The sequence below is a fragment of the Mesoplodon bidens genome (assembly GCF_964165515.1).
Source record: "Mesoplodon bidens genome assembly, chromosome: 4".
In the NCBI taxonomy this organism is placed as follows: domain Eukaryota; kingdom Metazoa; phylum Chordata; class Mammalia; order Artiodactyla; family Ziphiidae; genus Mesoplodon; species Mesoplodon bidens.
In genome coordinates, this window is record NC_138160.1 from 170,978,299 (window position 1) to 171,000,206 (window position 21,908).

The following is a 21,908-nucleotide window of genomic DNA, read 5'->3' on the forward strand; positions in this document are numbered from 1 at the left end:
GATGGGAAAAGTATGCCCGGGGCGGGCGCCTGCTGGGCTGCAGCTACGGAAGGCGGGACGGCCCAGAGCTTCGTGGCTGCAGACCCGTCTGGACGTGGCCGGCGGCGCTGAGGGTAAGTGTCTGCGCGGTCCGCCGAGTCCGCACCCCCGCCACCCTCCGGCAGGGATGGAAAGTGCGGGCGGGGAGGGGGGATACGCGGTGCTGGCGCGGGTAGGAGGAGGTTGGGAGGGAGGGTACTGCCAACACCCCCTCTTTGCAGGCCGGGCAGCCTTATGAATTACATGAATTGACATTTATTCAGCGCTTACCGTGTGCCAGGCTCTGTGCTCAGAGGTTTTATCGTTGATAGTAATAGCTCGACCATTTGTCCTGCACCTATTTTGTGCCAGGCCCTGCCAGCCCTGCACTTAAGCTCTTTCGTTTCTATGACAACAGGTTATCACCACCTGCAGAAGGGGCACCGGGCTCAGAGACGTTAATGACTTGCTCAGGTTGCACAGCTAGTAGTTGGTGGTAAAGGGATTTGAAGCCTGGTAAGTCTGAGCCCAATATCCGAGCTAACAATCATAGTTACTTATCAAGTGCATTATCTAATTGACTCTTGACAACATTTCTTTAATCAAATATATCATACAGACAGGCAAGCTGGGATTTGCACCCAATCCTTCACAACCCTCTTCACTCTCCCTCCCCACGACTTGCTCCCAAGCCTTGTCTTATTTCCTTTGTTCTTCTTTCTCCATCCCCACTGCCACTGCCCCACTCCAGGGCTGTTCCTCTCAACTAAACGGTTGCATTGGCTCCCTGCAGCCTCCCGGCCCAGGTCTCTCCCCTAAAGCCTGAATCCTTTGCACAACTTCAATGCAATTGTCCTCTACCCTTTGACTGCAAAACTCTCCTGCGTGGAACCCTTCAAGGGTCACCTCCTTAGACTGGCCATCTCCCAGAGACCCCACCGAACCAGCAGCACTAGCAACGACAGTGTCCTATATGTGCCAATCCAAGGCTGATGCTCAGTGAGTGTTGTTCCAAGTCCTCTCTGCTCCTCCATTTCTGCCCTCCCCTCTGCACGGCTTTTCTCTGATTCATTCCGTCATCTGGTAATCATATCCAGGACGCTCACTTTCAACTGCCGCTCGGCAAACCTTCCACACTTTTCAGAACCTCACTACTATCCTTCATTCTAATACATCCAGTGCAGCACAGACTTCCTTTCTTCCCAGATGTCTGTCCCTAGCAGGGACACAGCCTTGACCGTCTTCCAATCCTTAAGCCTTAGGGTTACCTTTTGTTTTAAATGATACAAAACTGACAATGCTTACCTTAAAAAATTCACACAGTACGAAAAGGTGGAAAGTGAAAAGTAAAAGGTCACACACTCCTTCCCAATTCTGGGAGGTGAACCCTTTAACAAGATGCGTGTCCTTTCAGGAATTTCCCCCACAAACCTACATACACATCTCTATGTATCTGTGTCTGTCTTGTTTAAACTCAAGGAAGAATCATACTTGACATGCCCTGCTGCAACCTGCTTTTTCACTTAACAGTGTACATTGGCCATCTTGCCATATGTGCGTGTACTTTGTTCCTGTGTATGGCGTGTCATTACACAAGTGAATTGAGATTTCTTTCACAAGTCTGGGGCATCTTCAGACCCACTCGGCCTCCATCAAATATTCAGCGAATTTCCTCAAGAAGGTACTTCTTTCTGTGCAAATCCCTCCATTCTTCCCTATCTTGCTATTCCTCCTCTCATCTTCACCTGCAGATCGGACACAGATGACTGGACCTTCTTTCCTACAGTCCCAGTGTCTGGTGCTTTCTACTCCTGAATGTTCATCATGGGGCAACACAGACCCTGTATATACTCACAGCTTCCTCCACTCCTTCCTCCAGGTCAGAGGCCTGCCAAGCTGGCTTTACCTCCATGAGGTGAACTCCTGCATAAGTCAGATTTCTGTTAACCAAATTCTAATCTATGGGCTTCCCTGGTGGCGCAGTGGTTGGGAGTCCACCTGCCGATGCAGGGGACACGGGTTCGTGCCCCGGTCCGGGAGGATCCCACATGCTGTGGAGCGGCTGGGCCCGTGAGCCATGGCCACTGAGCCTGCGCGTCCGGAGCCTGTGCTCTGCAATGGGAGAGGCCACAACAGTGAGAGGCCCGCGTACCGCAAAAAAAAAAAAAAAAAAAAAAAATTCTAATCTAGGTTTACTTTTGAAGGGAATTCTATGCCAAATCTTTTTTCAAGGAAATAATCTTCCTTTGGATTTGTGCATTGCTGTAACTGGCTTACTTCTATAACACACACACGCAGCTGCCCTGTTAGTTAAGGCTTTATGTGCGTGGGTCTTGTGCCCAAGCAGAGGGGCCGTGATAGAGGGGCAGGAGCCCTGGGCCCTGAATCAACAGGCTTCGGTTACATCCCAGCTTTGACCTGGGAAAAATGACTTCACTTTTCTGAGTTCTGTATTCTCTCCTGCCAAATGGGGATGATAGCATTAGCCTCTTAGAACTGTGGGGAGAATTAAAGGAGAAAACGAACATCAGAGCTTTGAAATAAGAACACACAACATACATGCAGAACAAACACATGGAGAATACCCTCTTCCTCTAGATCATATGCCAACAAAGGCTGTGCATGATATATAAGTGAACAGGATGCATGACATTTAGGAGTGGTGAGGACTGGACACTGAAGAATATAGGTCCTGTGTATTAGTTTGCTAGGGCTGCCATAACAAAGTAACAAAGACTAGGTGGCTTCAACAACACAAATGTATTTTCTCACAGTTCTGGAAGCTAGAAGTCCATGATTAAGAGGATGGCAGATTTGGTTTCTTCTGAGGCCTCTCTCCTTGGCTTTCAGATGGCCACCTTCTGACTGTGACCTTACCTGGTCATCCCTTGGTCTAGGTGTCATGTCCTAATCTCCTCTTCTTATAAATATACTAGTCATATTGGATTTGGGCCCATCCATATGACTTTGTCTGACCTTAATTACCTCTTTAAAGATCTCATATCTAAATACAGTCCCACTCTGGGGTTCTGGGGGTTAGGACTTCAATATATGAATTCTGGGGAAACACAGTTCAGCCCATAACACCTTGTCCAAGAGGTAGCCAAGTGGTGCCCTGCCAGAACGCTGCCAGATCCTCCAGATTCTCAAGAAAAGCTGGAAATCTTTTTTTTATTTGAAGTATAACTGAGTTATGATATTAGTTTCGAATGTACAACATATTCAATATTTTTACACACTACAAAATAATCACCACAATAAGTCTAGTTACCATCGGTCACCATATAAAGTTATTACAATATTATTGACAATATTCCCTATGCTGTACATTACATTCCTGTGACTTATTTATTGTATAACTAGAAGTTTGTACCTCTCACTCTCCATCTGTTTCACCCATCTTCTCCCCTACCTCCCCTCTGGCAACCATCTGTTTGTCCTCTGTATCTATGAGTCTGCTTCTGTTTTATGTTTGTTCATTTGTTTTGTTTTTAAGATTCCACATGTAAGTGAAATCATATGGTATTTGTCTTTCTCTGTCTGACTTATTTCACTTGGCGTAATACTCTCTAGGTCCATTCTAGGTCCATCCATGTTGTCACAAAGGTCAAGATTTCATTCTTTTTTATGGCTGAGTGATATTCCATTATATATATCTTCTTTATCCATTCATCTGTAGATGGACACGTAGGTTGCTTCCATATCTTGGCTATTGTAAATTGTGCTGCAATGAACATAAGGGTGCATGTACCTTTTCAAATTAGTGTTCTTGTCTTCTTCAGATGTGCATTTTCCCAGAAGTGCAATTTCTGGACCATATGGAATTTCTATTTTTAATTTTTTTAGGAACTTCCTTACTGTTTTCCATAGTGGCTGCACCAATTTACATTCCCACCAACAGTGCACAAGGGTTCCCTTTTCTCCACATTTTGGCCAACACTTATTTGTTGTCTTTTTGATAACTGCCATTCTGACAAGTGTGAGATGATATCGTGGTTTTGATTTGCATTTCTTTGATGATTAGTGATGTTGAGCATCTTTTCACGTGTCTGTTGGCCATCTTTAGAAAAATGTCTATTCAGGTATTCTGTCCAATTTTTATCAGGTTTTCTTTTTGCTGTTGAGTTGTATGAGTTCTTTGTATGTTGTGCACATTAACTGTTTATCAGATATATTGTTTGCAAATATCTTCTCCCATTCAGTAGGTTGTTTTTTCATTTTGTGGATAGTTTCCTTTGCTGTGCAGAAACTTTTTAGTTTGATGTAGTCCCATTTGTTTATTTTTACTTTTGTTGCCCTTGGCTGAGGAGGCATATTAAAAAAGATATTGCGAAGACCAATATCAAAGAGCATACTGCCTATCTTTTCTTCTAGGAGTTTTATGATTCCAAGTCTTTAATCCATTTTGAGTTTATTTTTTTTTTTTAATTTTATTTATTTATTTATTTTTTGCGGTACGCGGGCCTCTCACTGTTGTGGCCTCTCCCGCTGCGGAGCACAGGATCCGGATGCGCAGGCTCAGCGGCCATTGCTCACGGGCCCCGTCGCTCCGCGGCATGTGGGATCTTCCCAGACCGGGGCACGAACCCGTGTCCCCTGCATCGGCAGGCAGACTCTCAACCACTGCGCCACCAGGGAAGCCCTTGAGTTTATTTTTGTACATGGTATGAGACAGTGGTCCAGTTTCCCAACATCATCTATTGAAGAGGCTGTCTTTGACCCATTGTATATTCTTGCCTCCTTTGTCATAGATTAATTGACCATACAACTGTGGGTTTATTTCTGGGCTCTCTATTCTGTTCCATTGATCTAAGTGTCTCTTTTTGTGCCAGAACCATACTGTTTTGATTATTGCAGCTTTGTAGTATTGTTTGAAAGCAGGGAGCGTGATACCTTCAGCTTTGTCCCCCTTTTTCAAGATTGTTTTGTCTACTGTTTTGGGGTCTTTTGTGTTTACACACAAATTTTAGAATTATTTGCTCTAGTTCTGTGACAAATGCCATTGGTATTTTGATAGAGATTGCACTGACTCTGTAGATTGCCTTGGGTAGTATGGTCATTTTAACAATATTAATTCTTTCATCCATGAGCATGGTATATCTTTCCATCTGTTTTCTTTCATCAGTGCCTTACAGTTTTCCAAGTGCAAGCCTTTTACCTCCTTAGTTAGATTTATTCTAGGTATGTTATTTTGAAATCTTGATTTTAACATAAAATCTCCCAAATTTTACATTGGCAACAATATCAAACGTTAAAAAAAAATACAACAACAACAACAAAACCAGAAGCATGGTGCAGTCTATGGTTTGCATAAGGCCATTGATAAGCCAGCTGGTCACCCCTTGTCTAGGTTATAACTTCCTCGGTGGCAGGACCATCTTCCATAGTTCTCAGCCAGAGGTCCTTGCACATTGCAATCTTAACAAAAATCTGATCTCTGAATGACAAAATTCCAATTTTACATCCTTGTTTAAAGTAGGGCACACCCATAGAAATCCTGCACCTTTGCATTCATGCCACACTGTAAAATCACCTCAGCTGTTACAACTGCCTTCAGTGCCACTTATCCCAAAGCTCACAACTGTTCAACTCCTCACAAGCTCACTGTTCTCACCATTTTACAGATGAGGAAACAGCAGACCCAGGTCTGCTCATTATTCCTTCTCCCATTATATCTCTCATTGTTTTCATGTAGTGTAATTATATCAGAATAACACTACTACTGAGTGCTTACTGTGGGCTGTTTACTGAATGATCCTATTTAATATTCACAGTTACTCTATAATGGAAGTATGAGCAATCAAATTACTCATGGAGACATTCCTAAAGACCTCAAATAATTCAAACTGGTGTAATTCAATACAGCTGAAGGATGGCAGGTATTTCTGTTTACCCATGAGAATTTCTGCTTACCTATTAGAATAGCCTTGCAAGGTTCTTGACAAACGTTCACACATAAAGTGAAACAATAAATATTTTTATACCATGCTATTTCAAATTCAAATGATTCAAATAAGACGATACGCATTGCTTTTCCCATTTCACAGACAAGAAAACTGAGGGATTAAATAACTTAAGAGGTCAAACAGCTAAAAAATGACTCTTAACCATTACTTAACCACCAGCTCAGCTCTGTGCTCTTGAAGGCTAGCGTTGTGTCAGATCTTTAGAGTTACCCTGAATGCCTGACCGGAAGTGACTCCATGGAAACCAGCAAGCCCAGGGAAGTCAAGGAAAACTTAGCTTTTTCTCCCCAACCCTTCAGAGTTCAGACTTTGTTCCTCTCCCTCAGTTCCTGGATCTTCAAGCACAGTCCTTTCTACATCTTTCCAAGGAATCATCTAGCCCCCAAATTTCCTTCCCCTGCCTTCTGTATGGTCCTGGATGCTCCTCAAGGGAGCCTGTATCAAAGAGAAAGGAGGAGCAAGGCTTGCTTTCCCTCCTGGTATAGGTAGGCTGGGTGGGATCCTCAGTATAACCAGATGGTGTGCCCTATAAAAGCAGAAACCACATCTTTTCATCTTCAGATCCCCAGTATCTGGCCTCCAAGGCAATAAGAATAAGCCACACCATTTATTAGGCAGCCTTTCCAAGCTATGGTACCAAGTACCTGCATACGTGATAGCCCATTTGGCCTCCTGTCACTTGATGAGGTAAACACTCTCCCATTGATTCACCTATCTTTGTACTGTGGAGCCTGAACGTGCCAGGTGGATCAGGGGTATAGGGCCAAGCCAGACACCCGCATCCTTCCCTCAGGATGGAACGGCAGGAGTGAAGGCCAAGCCTCCCTAGGAATCGCCTCTGGTAGCAACAGACAGAAATACAACTCAAACCATCTTACCTGAGAATGGAGAATTTATTAGGAGCCTACAAGGGCCTCCACCTGAAATGCCACAGGACTCATGGAGGAGGTCAGGATGATTTTCCGTTGGTTGAACTGCTGTTGGTGACAATTTTAAACAGGTCTGAATTTTTGTATCATGTTTGGCTTTCAACATCCATCATCTTGTTTGCTTTTCAGAAGGACAAATAATAGCTAATGCTTTTATACCTCTTCCATATGGCAGGCCTTACTCTAGGAAAGTTAAATCCTCATAAAAACCTTCTAAGGTAGGTACTATTATTATTGTCCCCATTTTGGAGAGGAAGAGGATGAGGGAGAGAGGATAAGTAACTTGTAGAAGGTCCCACAGCTAGTTGGTGGGATTTCAACTCCAGCAACTCTGCTTCCATCTACTACAATAGCCACCGTGTGGCTGTCAAGCACTTAAAACGTGGCCAGTGCTGCAAGTGTGAGATACACACTGGGCTTCGAAGACTTAGTGGTACTTAAAGAATGTAAAATGCCTCAACAATGTTTACATTGATTACATGTTGAAATGATGATATTTGAGATATACTGGGTGAAATAACATATGAAAATTAATTTCACCTGCTTCTTTTTACCTTTTTCACGTGGCAGTGAGACTGCTTAAAATGACACATGCGTCTCACATCCTCCTCCTATTGGGCAGCGCTCTGGTCAGCCACTTGGAGGTCGGCCCTCAGGAGAAGCTGGATACAGGGCTCTGAACACCCTCGGGCCTCCTCGCCCGTCTTCACACCCCACACGTCAGCTGCCTGCTTCTCTCACAGCGGTCCTTGGTCTCCAGGGCGGAAAACAGCTGTGGGCAGGTCCAAAGCTTGACGGCTTTGGCTTCAGCCGCCCGGGAGCCTGGCTCTGGCCCTCACTTAGAGGACAGCTGAAGTCCCACGTGAAGCAGCCAGGGACCCAGAGGGTGGGCTCCACGCCCACCACATCACATGCCACGCGTGTTGGTGTGTAAGAGTTTCGGCGTATCTGTCAGAAGCTAGAACTCGGTGGCGGTAACGCAGGGCCCGCCAGGCTGGCTTCCGCGGTGCCGTCCGAGTTCCCGCTGAGACAAACCTCGCGCGATCTTGGCTCCTCCTCCGTCATTAGGTCTTGCTTTGGCGTTGGACCTCTTTCTCTAGACTGAGCCAGAAACAGGGGCACAGGGGTGGGGGAGGAGAAAACAGCAGATCAAATATTTTCGGAGGCCTCTTGACAAGTGGGCCCCATGACTTTTAATCCTCTGTATTTAGACTCAGTGCTGGAGTGTTTCCAAATGGGCATCGGTCTCCAGCTCCCAGGAAAGGGGGCTGGTTCCGTGAGCACTGCGGGAGGAGCGGCAGCCAGACCCTTTCTCCTCTCATCGGCCTCTGTCAGCTTCTCAGAGAAGCTGTTCCCAATTTGCTTCCTGGAATTCAGGGAGGGCATGGGGTGTTTTCATCATGGAAATTTCACTCCCATCAAAGCGAATTTTCAGCGAGCTTCATCTGCGAGCAAGCGTCACCCCAATCCCATCACCAGCCCTTTCCTTTTAACTGCAAACACAGGGAGAATTGCCCGGCTGTGTCAGGCTCAGGTGTCCTCCACCTGAAACACTCCAGGGGCTCCTAGTGGGAGGTCAGGACTGCACGCTGTTAGTTCCGCTGCAGTTGGTGGCAGTTACGATTTTAAACAAGGCTCTAACTTTTGTATCATGTTCTGCTTTCAACATTGGCTATCTAGTTTGATTCTCAGGAGAACTCTGTAAGGCAGATGGGGTGAGGGTTATGATCTCCATCTTACGGGTGAGAAAATGAGGCCTGGCTAGGAGGAAATGACTTTTTCCACATGACCAAGTGAGTTATAAAACCAGGCCTGGGACCCACATGTTCTGAATCCAAGACCAGTGTTCTCCTTGGGTTTCCCTCAGCAGCCAAGTGTGGTTTTGTCATCCTTTTGCTCCCTGTGCTCTTTTGTTACACAAGTGACCATTTCATTCAAGGCCGTTGAACAGCTGTGAGTTGAGCTCTTATTGTGGGCAGGGCAGACCCCGTGCTAAGCTGTGCTCGTAACAGAGAGCAAGACAGTCAGGGCCTCTGCATTCCTGGACCTTCCACTCCAGGGGGAAGACAGACAACAGAAAGTTAATGAGCCAAGGAACAAAAAATGTATAATCACAACTCGGGCCAAGTGCTTTGGAAGGAGGACCAGGGTGGTCTGAGCAAACAGGCAGGGGTGGGCCTCTCTGAGGAGGTATTAGCCCTGAGACTTGAAACATGGGGCAGGCAGCTATCTGACGGCTTCTGAGGGAGAGGGTTACTGTGTCACATTCGGGGCTAGAAGCTTTGAATACATTATCTCATTATTCCTGGATGAACTCCGTGAGGTAGGTATACTATTATTCCCATTGGATAGTTGAGGAAACTAAGTGGCTGTGTTTCCCACAGCTCTTAGTCACTGAGTGAAACACCATCCCTACCTGTCAGTGTGTCACAACCTCATAACCAACAGGTCAAATTTATTTGAGCACAATTTATATCTTCCAGTCTCCAAGGGAGATTGTGCAGAACTCAGGCTCAGCCGCGTTGCTCAAGGCCCAGACAAGTGTCCCTGGAGTTTCCACATTCAGGTAGAGACATTGAGAGACCCATATCTGCACTGCTGGCCCTTCTCACATCACAGTCTGAATAGAGGGCCCTTGGGAGGGACCCAGGGGTTCATGTCCTGAGAGCTAAGGGAAAGAGCAAGGAGGAGGAAGTCTCCGCCCCTGACAGGAGACCTCAGGCTGGGGCCCTTTAAGCACCTAGTGTTTCCCTAGAACACTTGTCTTTACGAATCATGAGCTACTTAACTCAGAGATGAGGAGCCCAGGGACTGGGTAAATTAAAACCAGACTGAAGAACTTCATCCCAGCTCAGCACCTCATGATTCCATTTTGAGGGTTGAACCAACTAACATTTTTTTCCCTTCAGCAGGAAGACTACCATGCAGCCTTCCCTGGTCAACTTACACCAGCAAGGACAATTTAGGAACTAAGATAGTTTTTTTTTAAGGTGAAGAAGGACTAATGCTTATTTTTTTCTTATCAATTGAACAGACATTTATGGAGTACCTGCTGTATGTAAAATATTCTGCAAGCCCCCTCCCTGGAATGGGGGTAGGGGCCCTGTGCTCTAGGAGGTCAAAGGAAGGAGGGATTAGAATTGGATCGGGTTTGGGTTAGAAAAACTGGGGAAAGGAGAAAACTTCTTTGAATCCAGGGGTATCAGGGCCCTTTTGGATTTAGGCCACAGCCCTGTTTTCTCTTCACCGTGAATTTTCTTCACGGCGGAGTCTGGGTCTCAAACACGCATTAACCAAGCAAATATTTCTTGAATACCCACTATGAGCAAAGAAGTTGGAAGCCCTAGGGATATAGCTGGTGTCCCTGCTCCCAAGGGGCTTCCATTTTAATGAGAGAGGCCCAGTAAGTGGGCAAGCAGACAAATGCAGTGAATACGGGTGAGATGTAAGGGCTGGAAAGACAGGACAAGGAGCTGGGCTCCAAAGGGAGAGCTGTCTGAGAGGAAGGCCTTGGAGGAAGTGACATTTAAGCTGAAACACAATGGATAAAGAGCCAGCATGCCAAGAGGGTGGGCCCCCAGGTTGCAGGCAAAAGGGTGAAATGGAGCTTGGCCTGAAAGGGGGGGAAGTGCAGGAAGAGAGGGGAAGAACCAGGGTGAGGATGGAGGCAGGGGGGCATTTCCTTTAGGGCCACATCAAGGGTTTGCTATTTGCAGCCAGCAGCCACTGGAGTAAGACCGTCCAGGAAGTGATGTGGCTGAGTTATGTTTATAAAGGATCTCTCTGGCTTGGGCTTGGAGAGTGCCAATGCAGGCAGCAAGAGACAAGGCTGGAGGCTCTTGCCAGCTCTAAGCAAGGAATGAGGTGATGGGGCTGAACGGGAGGTGCTTTGTGCACCCTGGTCTTTTGGTTCAGCCCCTGGAGACACCCCATTAATACTCCAAAGGGGCATCCCAATGGTGGGATGTCAGGGCTCAGAGGCTGCCCCCCATCGCCTTGGCTAAACCACGTGTGGGCCTCTCAAAGGACAGGAGGTTTCCTCAAGCATCAATCTCAAGTACCCTGAAGGAGAAAAAGCATCACTTTTACATTTTCTTAATCATGTATTTTATATGATATAATAAAAGATGAGACATCAAAGAAATTTCTCTGTTGCTGTGTGTGGCTTTGGCCTATGCTTCAAGGTCTCTTCTGTAATTTGGGATATTTAGGAAGAAAAATCCAAAAAACACTGACATAATGGAAAGCATTTGGGCGTTAAGGTCTGCCAAACCCAAGTTCACATATAACTTCTGCCATGAACTAGTTGTATAAACATGAGCAAATTAACCTCTCCAAGCTTCAGTTTACTCTTCTATAAAACAGGAAAAAAAAAAAAATAGCAGAGAAAAGAACAAGGCATAGTACAATACATATAGTCTTCAGAGCCCCTCAGACACACGTTCGAATGTTCTCCCCAGTACTCGAATTGTGTGATTTGGGGTAAAATCATTTCACTTCTCAGAACCTCTGTTTCTTTTTTTTTTTTTTAATATTTTATTTATTTGTTTGTTTATTTACTTATTTATTTATTTTGGCTGCATTGGGTCTTAGTTGTGGCACATGGGATCATCTTTGAGGCATGCGAGATCTTTCGTTGCAGCATGCAGGCTTCTCTCTAGTCGTGGCGCACGGGCTCCAGGGCGCGCGGGCTCGCGGTTGAGGCTCACGGGCTCAGTAGTTGTGGCGCGCAAGCTTAGCTGCCCCGCGGCATGTGGGAACCTAGTTCCCCGACCAAGGATCAAACCCACGTCCCCTGCATTGGAAGCCAGATTCTTTACCACTGGACCACCAGGGAAGTCCCCGAGCCTCTGTTTCTTCCTCTGAAAAACGGGACAATAATTTACGGCCTTCATAGGGTTTATTGTAACTTCAAATAAAATAATTCCAATAAAGAGCTTTGCACAGTGCCTGGAAGTTTGTAAGTGTCCAGTTAAGTCAGTGTGCTTCTGCCTCAGTTTCCCTGTCTGTAACCAATGAGGTTGACTTAAATGGCCTGTTGGGGCTCTCTTCAAGTTTGTCATTCTAAATTTATTTTTAAGCCCCAGCAAGAGTTCACCTGTCTGGATGCCTTGGGGCCTTGGCCCCCCTCCAAGCCCTCATCCCCAGGTTTTTCCACCACTGTGGTGTGGAGAGTCGGCTGGGAGCAGGGCTACTTGGAGCTGGTTTTTTCCGAGGTGCCCCGGAGGCAAGGAAACACTCTGCTCCCTCCCTCTAGGTTTGGAACCAGAACCTAGTCTCCCCGCCTTTATTTCCAAAACAGTTCCTGGCTGGAGCTGCTTAGGGAACCTCCAGGCTCCAGCTCTGAGAAATCCCTTCCTCCCTGCGTGTTCCAGAGCCTCCGCCCAGCCACTGGGGCCCACCCTGGGCCAGCATCCCTGAGCGGGATCACTCAGTGAGCCCCCCTCTCAGCTCACTTCCTCCTCCCTCCCTCCCTCCTTTGTCCCAAATATTCGCAGGTTGCAACTTTCCAAACTATTTCAAACCTGCTTTGAGAAGTCGGTTTCTCGTCTGGGGCCCCAGATGTGTCCCAGCTCACAAGTAACACTAAGACACTGCCCCCTCCACTAGGGAATCCACTCCCAGGTAATCTGCTCTTCAATCTTTGTTCAAAGGTGAGACTTCTTCCTGTCCCCCAGCGCAGGTGTAAGGCTGGCTGGACCACCTGCCCCCCTTCTCAGCTCACCTCTTTCTAGGCTGAAGGAACGAGGGGAAGGAGAAGTAAAGGGACAGACAGCAGGGGGATTCTTGTTTCTTGGCAGGAACAGGGCAAAGCTCCTCGGCCGGTCTGGGCCTGGCAGATGTCTCTTTTGTTGGAGGCCTTCTGTGGGCTCCTTGGCGGTTCCCAGGTTGAGCCCTCTGACTGTAACAACCATGAAGCGGGCCACCACACTTTTTTTTGCAGGCAAGTCCAGGCCTCACCCTCAGCTTCTGGTTTTCGGGCATCCACCCTGCATGGTATCACTGCTGGGCCCCTCACTTTCTGTCCTGGTGCCTCCAGCTCAGGCCAGCTGGGGCTGCGGAATGTCTGGCATCTTCTGTTTACCAGAGAAGGTGAGAAGGCAGTCAGCCCCCTTTCTGTGCAGCTGAGAGCTCTCTCTTCCCCCTTTCATGCAGCAACCAGCCACTTTCCCACCCACCAGCTTCCAGAGGCAGGCCTCAGATTCATTTCCACGTCCCTTCCCCTACCCCACCACACAGGTTGCATTTTATTCAGTAAAATCCAAGAATGCCCAGAGTCATGGAATGAGCTCTCAAACTATTCCTTTGTCATTTCTTCACTTTGGCCTGACCTCTCGATTGAACATGCAGCCTCTCAGGTGAGAATTTTGATTTTAACACCCTCCTTCCCTGACCCACTAAGTCTTTCTTTGCACCTTCTCCCAAGGGCTAGATACCCAGAGCTAACCTGTGCCCCTATCAAGTCCCTTTCTTTACATTGCGCCACAGGCCTTCCTTGCATCCTAGCAAATGCTCTGTCCCAGGGTCCCTGGTGCTGTGGTCCTGTCTGGGGGTCTCCAAGGTTTCCATGCTTATTTGTGGAGGCTTGCTCAAAATTCTTTAATAATGGGTGTGCACTGCCACAGAAGACACTGCTCTTTGTGGAAAAGGGATATTAGAAAGGGGTATAGAGGCATGAAAAATGTACTATCACCCAGCTGAAACTGTTTTTTCTTCAATTCATCAGGATTACAGAAACTGAAAAGACAATAACTTTGTTACTGTATGATGTCGTGTTATTTAAGGCAGTATCTGGTACTAGATCATCTCTACCTAGCCAGGGACACCTCTGGGACATTTATTCTCTGAGGTCCAGAGAAGGAAAGTAACTTATCCAAAGTCACCAGGTTGGTGAGCCTTGGAGCTGGAACTAGACCAGGCCCCCGAGTGGCAGCGCAGTGCAGTGCTGCGGTCTCCCCTCTTCTCCCTGGGGGGGGAGGCCTGGTCTTCTCTCCCCTTCATCTGTTCCCAGAGTTAAAGATTTGGAGGGGTCAGGAGGAAAGGTAGAATCGCCCTGTTTCCAGAGGTGGCCCAGTGGTCTGGTCAGGCTCCCAGGCCTCAGGCAAAGCAGCATGTGAAAGGAAGGGAGGTTGAGGGCCCAGGAGGGAACTGTGAGCTCCAAGGGTGAGACCTGAGCAGTGGTCCTCCCCTACTGCCAGCGCCACGGCTGCGGGGAGCCCCCTCATGCTTGAAGGCTGTGATGAGGCAGCTGAAGGCTGTGCGGGAACGGAGAAGCCAGCAAGACTTCATATCTAGTAAGAGAGGGCCAAGTGGAGCCTGAAAGCCTCAGTCAGCATCAGAGGTGAAGGGGCTTAGAAATCATCTAGTCCAGCGGTCCTCAAAATGGATCCATGAACAGAGAGCATCAGTGTCCCTCACATACCACATAATAATGCAAATCTTCCAGCCGCAGCGCAGACCTAACGAATCACAAACTCTGGGGTGGGACCCAGCAGTCTGGGTTTGGACAAGCCCTCCAGGTGGATCTGATGCATGCTCGAGTGTGGAAACCAACCCCTTATTTTTCAGGGGGGGAACGGAGGCCCAGAGAGGGAAAGGGGCTTGCCTAAAGTCACAAAGCCAGTTATCACTTCAGAGCTCATCCTAGAGGCAAGAAGTCGTACCTGGAATGTTCTCTCTCCTGGTTTCATTCCAGGGAGAGAGGCTGTTGGTCACAAAGTGACTGAGCCAGTTTGTTGAGAGATCTTGAACAAGTGGCTTATTTCTGCTCTGGCCCTTGGCTTCTGCATCTTCCCAGTGAGGGGCTGGGGGTAGATAATCTCTGGGCACATAACACTCTGGTCTCTGGTGTGATCATGCCCCAGCCTTAAGGACACGGTGTGAAATTAAGACATATTGAGGCTTGCAAATTGTCCCAAAAAATTACAGCACACATGCCTTTTCCAGGAAGCTATTACACCAAATGTGCCACCAAAATGAGAGAGTGAAAAAATAAAATAAAATAAGAGAAAGACATGGGATTCGTAAAGCAGGAGATACAACACAGGAGAGAGGCAAAGACAATCGCTATGATGGTTATAAAGGAAAATCCTGGGATGACAGCTTAGCATGTACAAAGGTTGGAAAAGGAGAATGGAGGACTCCAGGACTTATGTCTTTAGGAAAATAACTGGAAGACGTAAATTATCTGATACATTTGATAATGTAGAAAATAGTGGCGTAGAGAACTAAGCAAATAAAATTATTAATATCTCCAGTAAGAAAAGTGCGTATAAGAAAGGAAGTATAGGGCTTCCCTGGTGGCGCAGTGGTTGAGAGTCCGCCTGCCGATGCAGAGGACACGGGTTCGTGCCCCGGTTCAGGAAGATCCCACATGCCGCGGAGCAGCTAGGCCCGTGAGCCATGGCAACTGAGCCTGTGCGTCCGGAGCCTGTGCCCCGCAACGGGAGAGACCACGACGGTGAGAGGCCCGCGTACCGCAAAAAAAAAAAAAAAAAAGAAAGAAAGGAAGTATAATTATAGTACAGTGCTTAGCTTAGCAGTAAATAAGACATAATAATTCAGAGTGAATTTTGATTCAGTCAAAAATTATATCTGAACTGCATGAGGAAGAGAAAACAGGGTCCTAGAGTGATGGAAGAGGGCTGAATCCTCATCTGTCATAATAGGAATTCAAAAGGAATTGTCCAAAATTGATAAAAAGAAACCATGTAAGCATATTATCTTTTAATGTCAATAAATGCCAGAAGAAATACCCAAAAGAGTTTGGAGCGGGGCGGGGGTGGGGGTGGGGTTGAGGGGTGGGTATGAAGATCACACACAATTTTTCATTATAAGCTTTATGGTATTATTTGACTTTATAACAATGTGAGTGTATCATTTTTATTATTTTTTAACCGGGGGAAAAAAAAAAAAAAGCAGTGTAGCCTGAAGCAAAGCACACAAGCTCTGGATTTGCACAGCCTCGTTCAAATCCCAGCCTTGCCAACTGCTAACTGCCTGACTTAGTCACATTGTGAACTTCTCTGAGCCCCCATTTCCTCTCCATATCTATTCGGTAAGGATGCTGTGAGATTAAGTAATGTGTGGAAAACTGTTAGCCCAGGCCTGGTGCACAGGGAGCCCATGACAGAGGAGCTGTGCCCACGGCCCACCAGTGCTGCTCAGGCTTGGGGCACCTTCGCTCAGAGCTGACACCTCACTTCTCACCCACCAATGTGCTGCCCCAAATTCTCTGGGAGAGGCAGCCTAGTTGTAAATCACCGCCTGCAGTTGGAAGTATTGATATTTCTGTCCTTGTAACTTTCCATTCATGCCACATATTTGAATGAAACCATGGATCGTTTCTCTCCTCCCCAGCAGCTGTCACTGGGCTGTCAGTCCTGCCACTCTGGAGCGCGACAGTGTGAGGATGCGTGCCTCCCCCGCAGGAGCCCTCCCGAGTGTATTCTGAGTCCATGACTCAGCTCATCCAAATATGTCCTCAAGATGTGATGACACTGGCCAGCTACTTGTATGTGATGTGGGAGAGAGGAAGGATCAGAAATGTAACTGTGTCTCTCCCAGATGCCCTCTCCTCCTCTTCCTCCTCTTGATGCCTTTCTGATTGACCCCCAGTGAGCTCACAGCTCTCTTGCCTCCCATAGGTGACCACCATGATCCCCTGGGTGCTCTTGGCCTGTGCCCTTCCTTGTGCGGCCGACCCGCTGCTTGGTGCCTTCGCCCGCAGGGACTTCCAGAAGGGCTCCCCTCAACTCATCTGCAGCCTGCCTGGCCCCCAGGGCCCACCGGGCCCCCCAGGATCCCCAGGAACCTCAGGAATGGTCGGAAGAATGGGCTTTCCAGGCAAAGATGGCCAGGATGGCCAGGATGGGGACCAGGGGGACAGTGGAGAGGAAGGTAAGAAGCCCAGTGCCTGTCTCTCCTGTTCCCACCTGGGGTTGACAACATCTGACACGAAAGGGGTTTGCAAAGTTATGAAAACTAATGTGAATCCCATTTCATTGTAAACCAAATTAATGTGTCTTTAAAAAACAGAGCAGTATATTCTCTGGAAAGGAACAGTGAGCATCAGATCTTCTGTTCCTGCCCCAGCTGCACCATTGATTTGCTGAGTGACTTTAAGCAAGTCTCCTGAAATATTATTCAGAACTCTTTCTGTCGCAAGCGACAGAAACCCAATTTATAGCCCCAAATGGAATTTATTGGCTCATACAACTAGAAAGTCCAAGAGCTGAGCTTCAGGAATAGCTGGGTCTAGGAGCTTAAATATTGTTGTCCAGGCTTTGCTTCTCTCTGTGTGTTGGTTTTGTTCTCACAAAGGTTGGAAGTTGGGCTTCCCTGGTGGCGCAGTGGTTGAGAGTCCACCTGCCAATGCAGGGGACATGGGTTTGTGCCCCGGTCTGGGAAGATCCCACATGCCACGGAGCAGCTGGGCCCATGAGCCATGGCCGCTGAGCCTGCGCGTCCGGAGCCTGTGCTCCACAACGAGAGAGACCACAGCCGTGACAGGCCCGCGTACCGCAAAAAAAAAAAAAGGTTGGAAGTTATGAAATGCCCACTGGTGGGCTCAAGCGTACCTCCTCATGGCTTGATCCACAGAGCAATTCTCAGGATGACTGAGTCTCCTTGATCACACATGCATCCTGGACCAATCCCTTTGACTATGGAGGTGAGGTACCACCATTTGCTAGGACTGGGTCAAGTGCCCACCCCTTGGTGCGTGTGAGTGTGTGGTGAGGGCAGTTGGCCGCTGTGACTGACAGCCTCCCTAGGACCATGTGAAGTAGTAAAGGGCAGTTTCCCGAAGGAAGGGGTGCCAGGCAGGCAGCAGACAAGTTGGATACTGTCTACAGGCCTTCTCATCCTTGACATTCCTTATATCTCTGAACGCTCACCCCAGTCACCAAGCACTTTTCAGTGTCAGCGGCATCCCAAAATGTACATTTGAAGCATTAGTGAAATCATAATTTTTATTTGTATGGCATTTTAACATGGACAAAGCACTCTTGAGTATGCTGCTCATTTGCTGGTACAGCAGTACCATCCTATGAATGAGGTATTCTTATTATCCCCATGTTACAGATGAGGACACAAAGTCAGAATGATTAAGTTGAGAACAGCACGTCGTAGCTGCAAGAACTTAAACTTTGTAACAAACCTGGATACCAATTTTGACAAATTACCTCACCTGTCTCCAAACCTTAGTTTCCTCTTCTCTAAAATTGGGATTATAACAGGACTTCCCTCACACGGCTGCAGTGAAGATGAAATAAAATAACATGTGAAGCACCTGTCTCAGAGTAGACATACAATAAATGGTAGTTGCCCCTTAATAGACTTGCTGAGCTCACACCACAGGCTGGTAGCAGACTCCAAATCCAGGCCCTTTCCTACCGGATCAAATTAATTCCTCCAAAAGCACCTCCTTTCCAGAAGAATAACTATAAAAATAATGATAATGGCTCTGACTTAAGGGGGGTCAGAGTATGTCAGGCACTGGACAACACAGTTCCCATTTCCTGACCACAGTGGTCAATTCGGGTCTGAGCGTGTGCTCCAAGCAGAGCCAGCCAGAGTTTGCATGACATTTTATGACATGATCCATCATCCTTATGAACCCTAAGAGAAACAGGATATCTCTGCTCTTGACTTTCCCCACCTTGATTAAGAACTCTGAGGATGTAGGTTTGGGGCTGTTTTGGCTGTCTCTTCTGCCACGTATTGAGTCTCTGCTGAGCATTAAGCCAACACACCAAGGAAGGCAGTGTTGACAGATGCAGAGTCCTGACACACATAACCCAGATAAAGCTGGGTCATCCTGGGACCAGTCATAGGACAGGATAATCTCCGACCACCCTCCGCCTGACATACACATACAAACCCACCTCCAGAAAGGTCTTGACAAGTAAAAGTCAGCTTTTCCAGAAGTTTCTCAAAAAAGGAAATCAAGAAGGAAGCACACACCATAACACGTCATAAAACTTCCCAATAAGCTTCCTTATCTATTTGTCTTCCCAAAAAACTCCAATCCAAAATGACCCTGTCTTTATTCCTCCTCTTCTCACGGTCCTTTCTCCCACATTTTATTTATTTTGATTTTTTCAAAGAACAGCTTTTTGACCTTTCTTAGTTTTATTTTTTCCCCATTCCTTTTATTTATTTTTAATTACATGTATAATACATAAATACGTTTTCATTGTAATATATTCAAACAGTATAAATAAAGCAAGATTTCTTCTGAATTCTTACCCCTCGTCATCCTCTGTTCAACCTCCAAAGGTAACCACTATTAATTGGTTAAATGTATATCCTCCCTGGCCTCTTTTATATATTTACATGTATGTATAATAATACCAAACACTTCCAGGCACTCAGCATAAGCAATCCGTTCCTGGAAACTAGATGTTCAGTGAGAAAATGCTATTTGGAAATCTATTTCCCAGTTACTTAAAATAGGAAAAATTTAAATGCATTACACGTTAACACAAAACTCTAAAGCACAGAAAAATCCCTGTATGTGTACATGTAAGGAGCCAAGTACCTTGTTAGGATGTAAAATATCTGCAACATTACCTGCTGATCACCCAGTTTGTAGGATGGTTAACGAACACTTGCTTTGTGTGCTGTGATGCTAAGACACTGCTTAGCACCTGGCAACCCCTCCAGCAGCAGGCTCCCTGACTGACATCTGGCATGCTTTCCAAAACATCTACCCACAGCTCTGCCAGTCTGCCAGTTGTATCAACCATACCACCATTGTGTTTGCATGTGACTCCAGTTGTTACCCAGATACAGTTTGTTTAAAATGTTGTCTTGAGTTTGGGGGACATAAATATAAATGTTTCCCACATAATCATCAGCCAAAAAATATTGTATTGAGAGAAATGCACATTATTAGAGTATGGGTATTAAAAACCCAGAGGTGTTCTACAGGCACATATTACTGTGAAAATGTAATACTGTGAAAATATTCTGCAGGCTATACCAAGTGTATTTAGCAAGTGTTTACTATGTGCCAGGCACTTAAATGGGTATAGAAATAGCGTTGTGGTTTCCTCTGAGCAAAAAGAAGTTTCTGCCACCTGCTTGTTCCTCTTCACAGTGTAGTTTAGAGAATTTTTCAAACAGTGCACGTAAATCTGCCTCATTTTTTAAACTCCTGCAGAGAATTGCACATAATGGATGGACCATCATTTTTCTCGTTATCTCCCTTTGGTTGGGCATTTAGTTGTTCCTAGTGTTTTGCTATTGTAAGCAATGCTGCTGTAAAAACCCTTGCCCATGTGGGCAGGGATCTTGGACACTGGGCAGGGAGTTCACTAAGGTCAGTGGTTTGAAGTCAAGAGGCTTCTTGCAATTCTTGTCTCAACCTATTACCGGCACAGCAGGGGGAAGGACTGACCTGGCAGACAAATCAGACTCTTCCTTAGAAGGCAGGGCGAGGGGAGGGCGTGAATTGTTACAAGTTATTTTTGCCCTGATCCACATGATTCTGGAAGGTATGTGTCACATTCGCATTTTCCAGATAAGAAGGGAGAAGTGCCCCTGGTTGTACCATCAGGGTTTGCACCCATTTCTATGCGACTCCACAGCCTTCATGTTCTTTCCCTTATCCAAAGGCTTGTGCTCTAAGGATGGAAAGCCCAGGCCATCGGCCTCTGCCTAGTTCTCTGAGGTCCCCTCCATAACACCAGCTGCTCTGTCTTCCAGGTTCACCTGGCCGGACAGGTAACCGGGGAAAGCCAGGACCAAAGGGCAAAGCAGGGACCATCGGGCGGGCCGGCCCTCGCGGCCCCAAGGGGGTCAGTGGTGCCCCAGGAAAGCATGGCACACCGGGCAAGAAGGGGCCCAAGGGCAAGAAAGGGGAGCCCGGCCTCCCGGGCCCCTGCAGCTGCGGCAGTGGCCACGCCAAGTCAGCCTTCTCCGTGGCAGTGACCAAGAGCTACCCAAGGGAACGGCTGCCCATCAAGTTCGACAAGATCCTGATGAACGAGGGCGGCCACTACAACACGTCCAGCGGCAAGTTTGTCTGCGGCGTGCCAGGGATCTACTACTTCACCTACGATATCACGCTGGCCAACAAGCACCTGGCCATCGGCCTGGTGCACAACGGCCAGTACCGCATCCGGACCTTCGACGCCAACACGGGCAACCACGACGTGGCCTCAGGCTCCACCATCCTGGCTCTCAAGCAGGGTGATGAGGTCTGGCTGCAGATCTTCTACTCTGAGCAGAATGGGCTCTTCTATGACCCATACTGGACCGACAGCCTCTTCACGGGCTTCCTCATCTACGCCGACCAGGACAACCCCAATGAGGTGTAGACAGGCCAGTGCTGGGTCACCGAGGAGGGCACCAGCTCCTGAACTTGGGCTTCCAGAGCAAGACCCCTAAACTGTCTGCTGGGGACTGAAAGTCGGGAGCTTCTAACCTCTGGCCGACCTCCTCTGCCCCTCCGTTCCTCCATCATTAAATCCAAGCTTTTGTATTCATCCTTCCAGCTATCCACTTGCTAGTGTTCTTAATATGTACTATGTGGCGGGCACTGTGCTACACTCCAGAAGGTACCTCAGTGAACAAGACAGACAGTGGTTCTCTCCTCATGGGGCTTACATTCTAATGGGAGAAACAATTTACAAACAAACCAACAAATAGTATAATTATTGTGGCAAGATGGAAATGCACATGCCATGGTTGAGAGTAATAGAAAGAACAGGAGACAGAGAAAAGGGTGAAATTGTTTTTTTAGATATCATCTTTTTGGGTTTACTTACATGAAGTCTACAAATCTTAAATGGACAGCTCAATGAATTTTCACATATGTATACACCTTGTCACCTCCATGTAGATCAAGAACAGAATATCTCCAGCCCCCCAACTCCTCAAGGCTCCCTGAAGTCCCCTCCAAGTCAGTACCAAGAAGAAGTTAATTTTTAAGCGGGGCCCTAAAACAGGAGATATAGCAAGGCAAAAGCGGGGAGGGGTGTCCTGG

At 47.1% G+C, this 21,908-nt stretch overlaps 1 protein-coding gene across 2 annotated transcripts; it reads left to right on the plus strand.

The window, feature by feature from the left end:
* Nucleotides 1-51: 51 nt before the first annotated feature.
* Nucleotides 52-21,556, plus strand: C1QTNF2 (C1q and TNF related 2). Of its 2 annotated transcripts, XM_081230994.1 has the most exons (4): nucleotides 52-113; nucleotides 437-534; nucleotides 16,561-16,813; nucleotides 20,627-21,556. In XM_081230994.1, the coding sequence occupies exons 3-4, from the start codon at nucleotides 16,570-16,572 to the stop codon at nucleotides 21,238-21,240; spliced, it is 858 nt and encodes a 285-aa protein (XP_081087120.1). In that variant the 5' UTR covers nucleotides 52-113; nucleotides 437-534; nucleotides 16,561-16,569; the 3' UTR covers nucleotides 21,241-21,556. The 2 variants fall into 2 exon arrangements, with proteins under 2 accessions (XP_081087120.1, XP_081087119.1); XM_081230993.1 differs by lacking the exon at nucleotides 437-534 and having other exon boundaries at nucleotides 58-113.
* The last annotated feature ends 352 nt before the right edge of the window (nucleotides 21,557-21,908 follow it).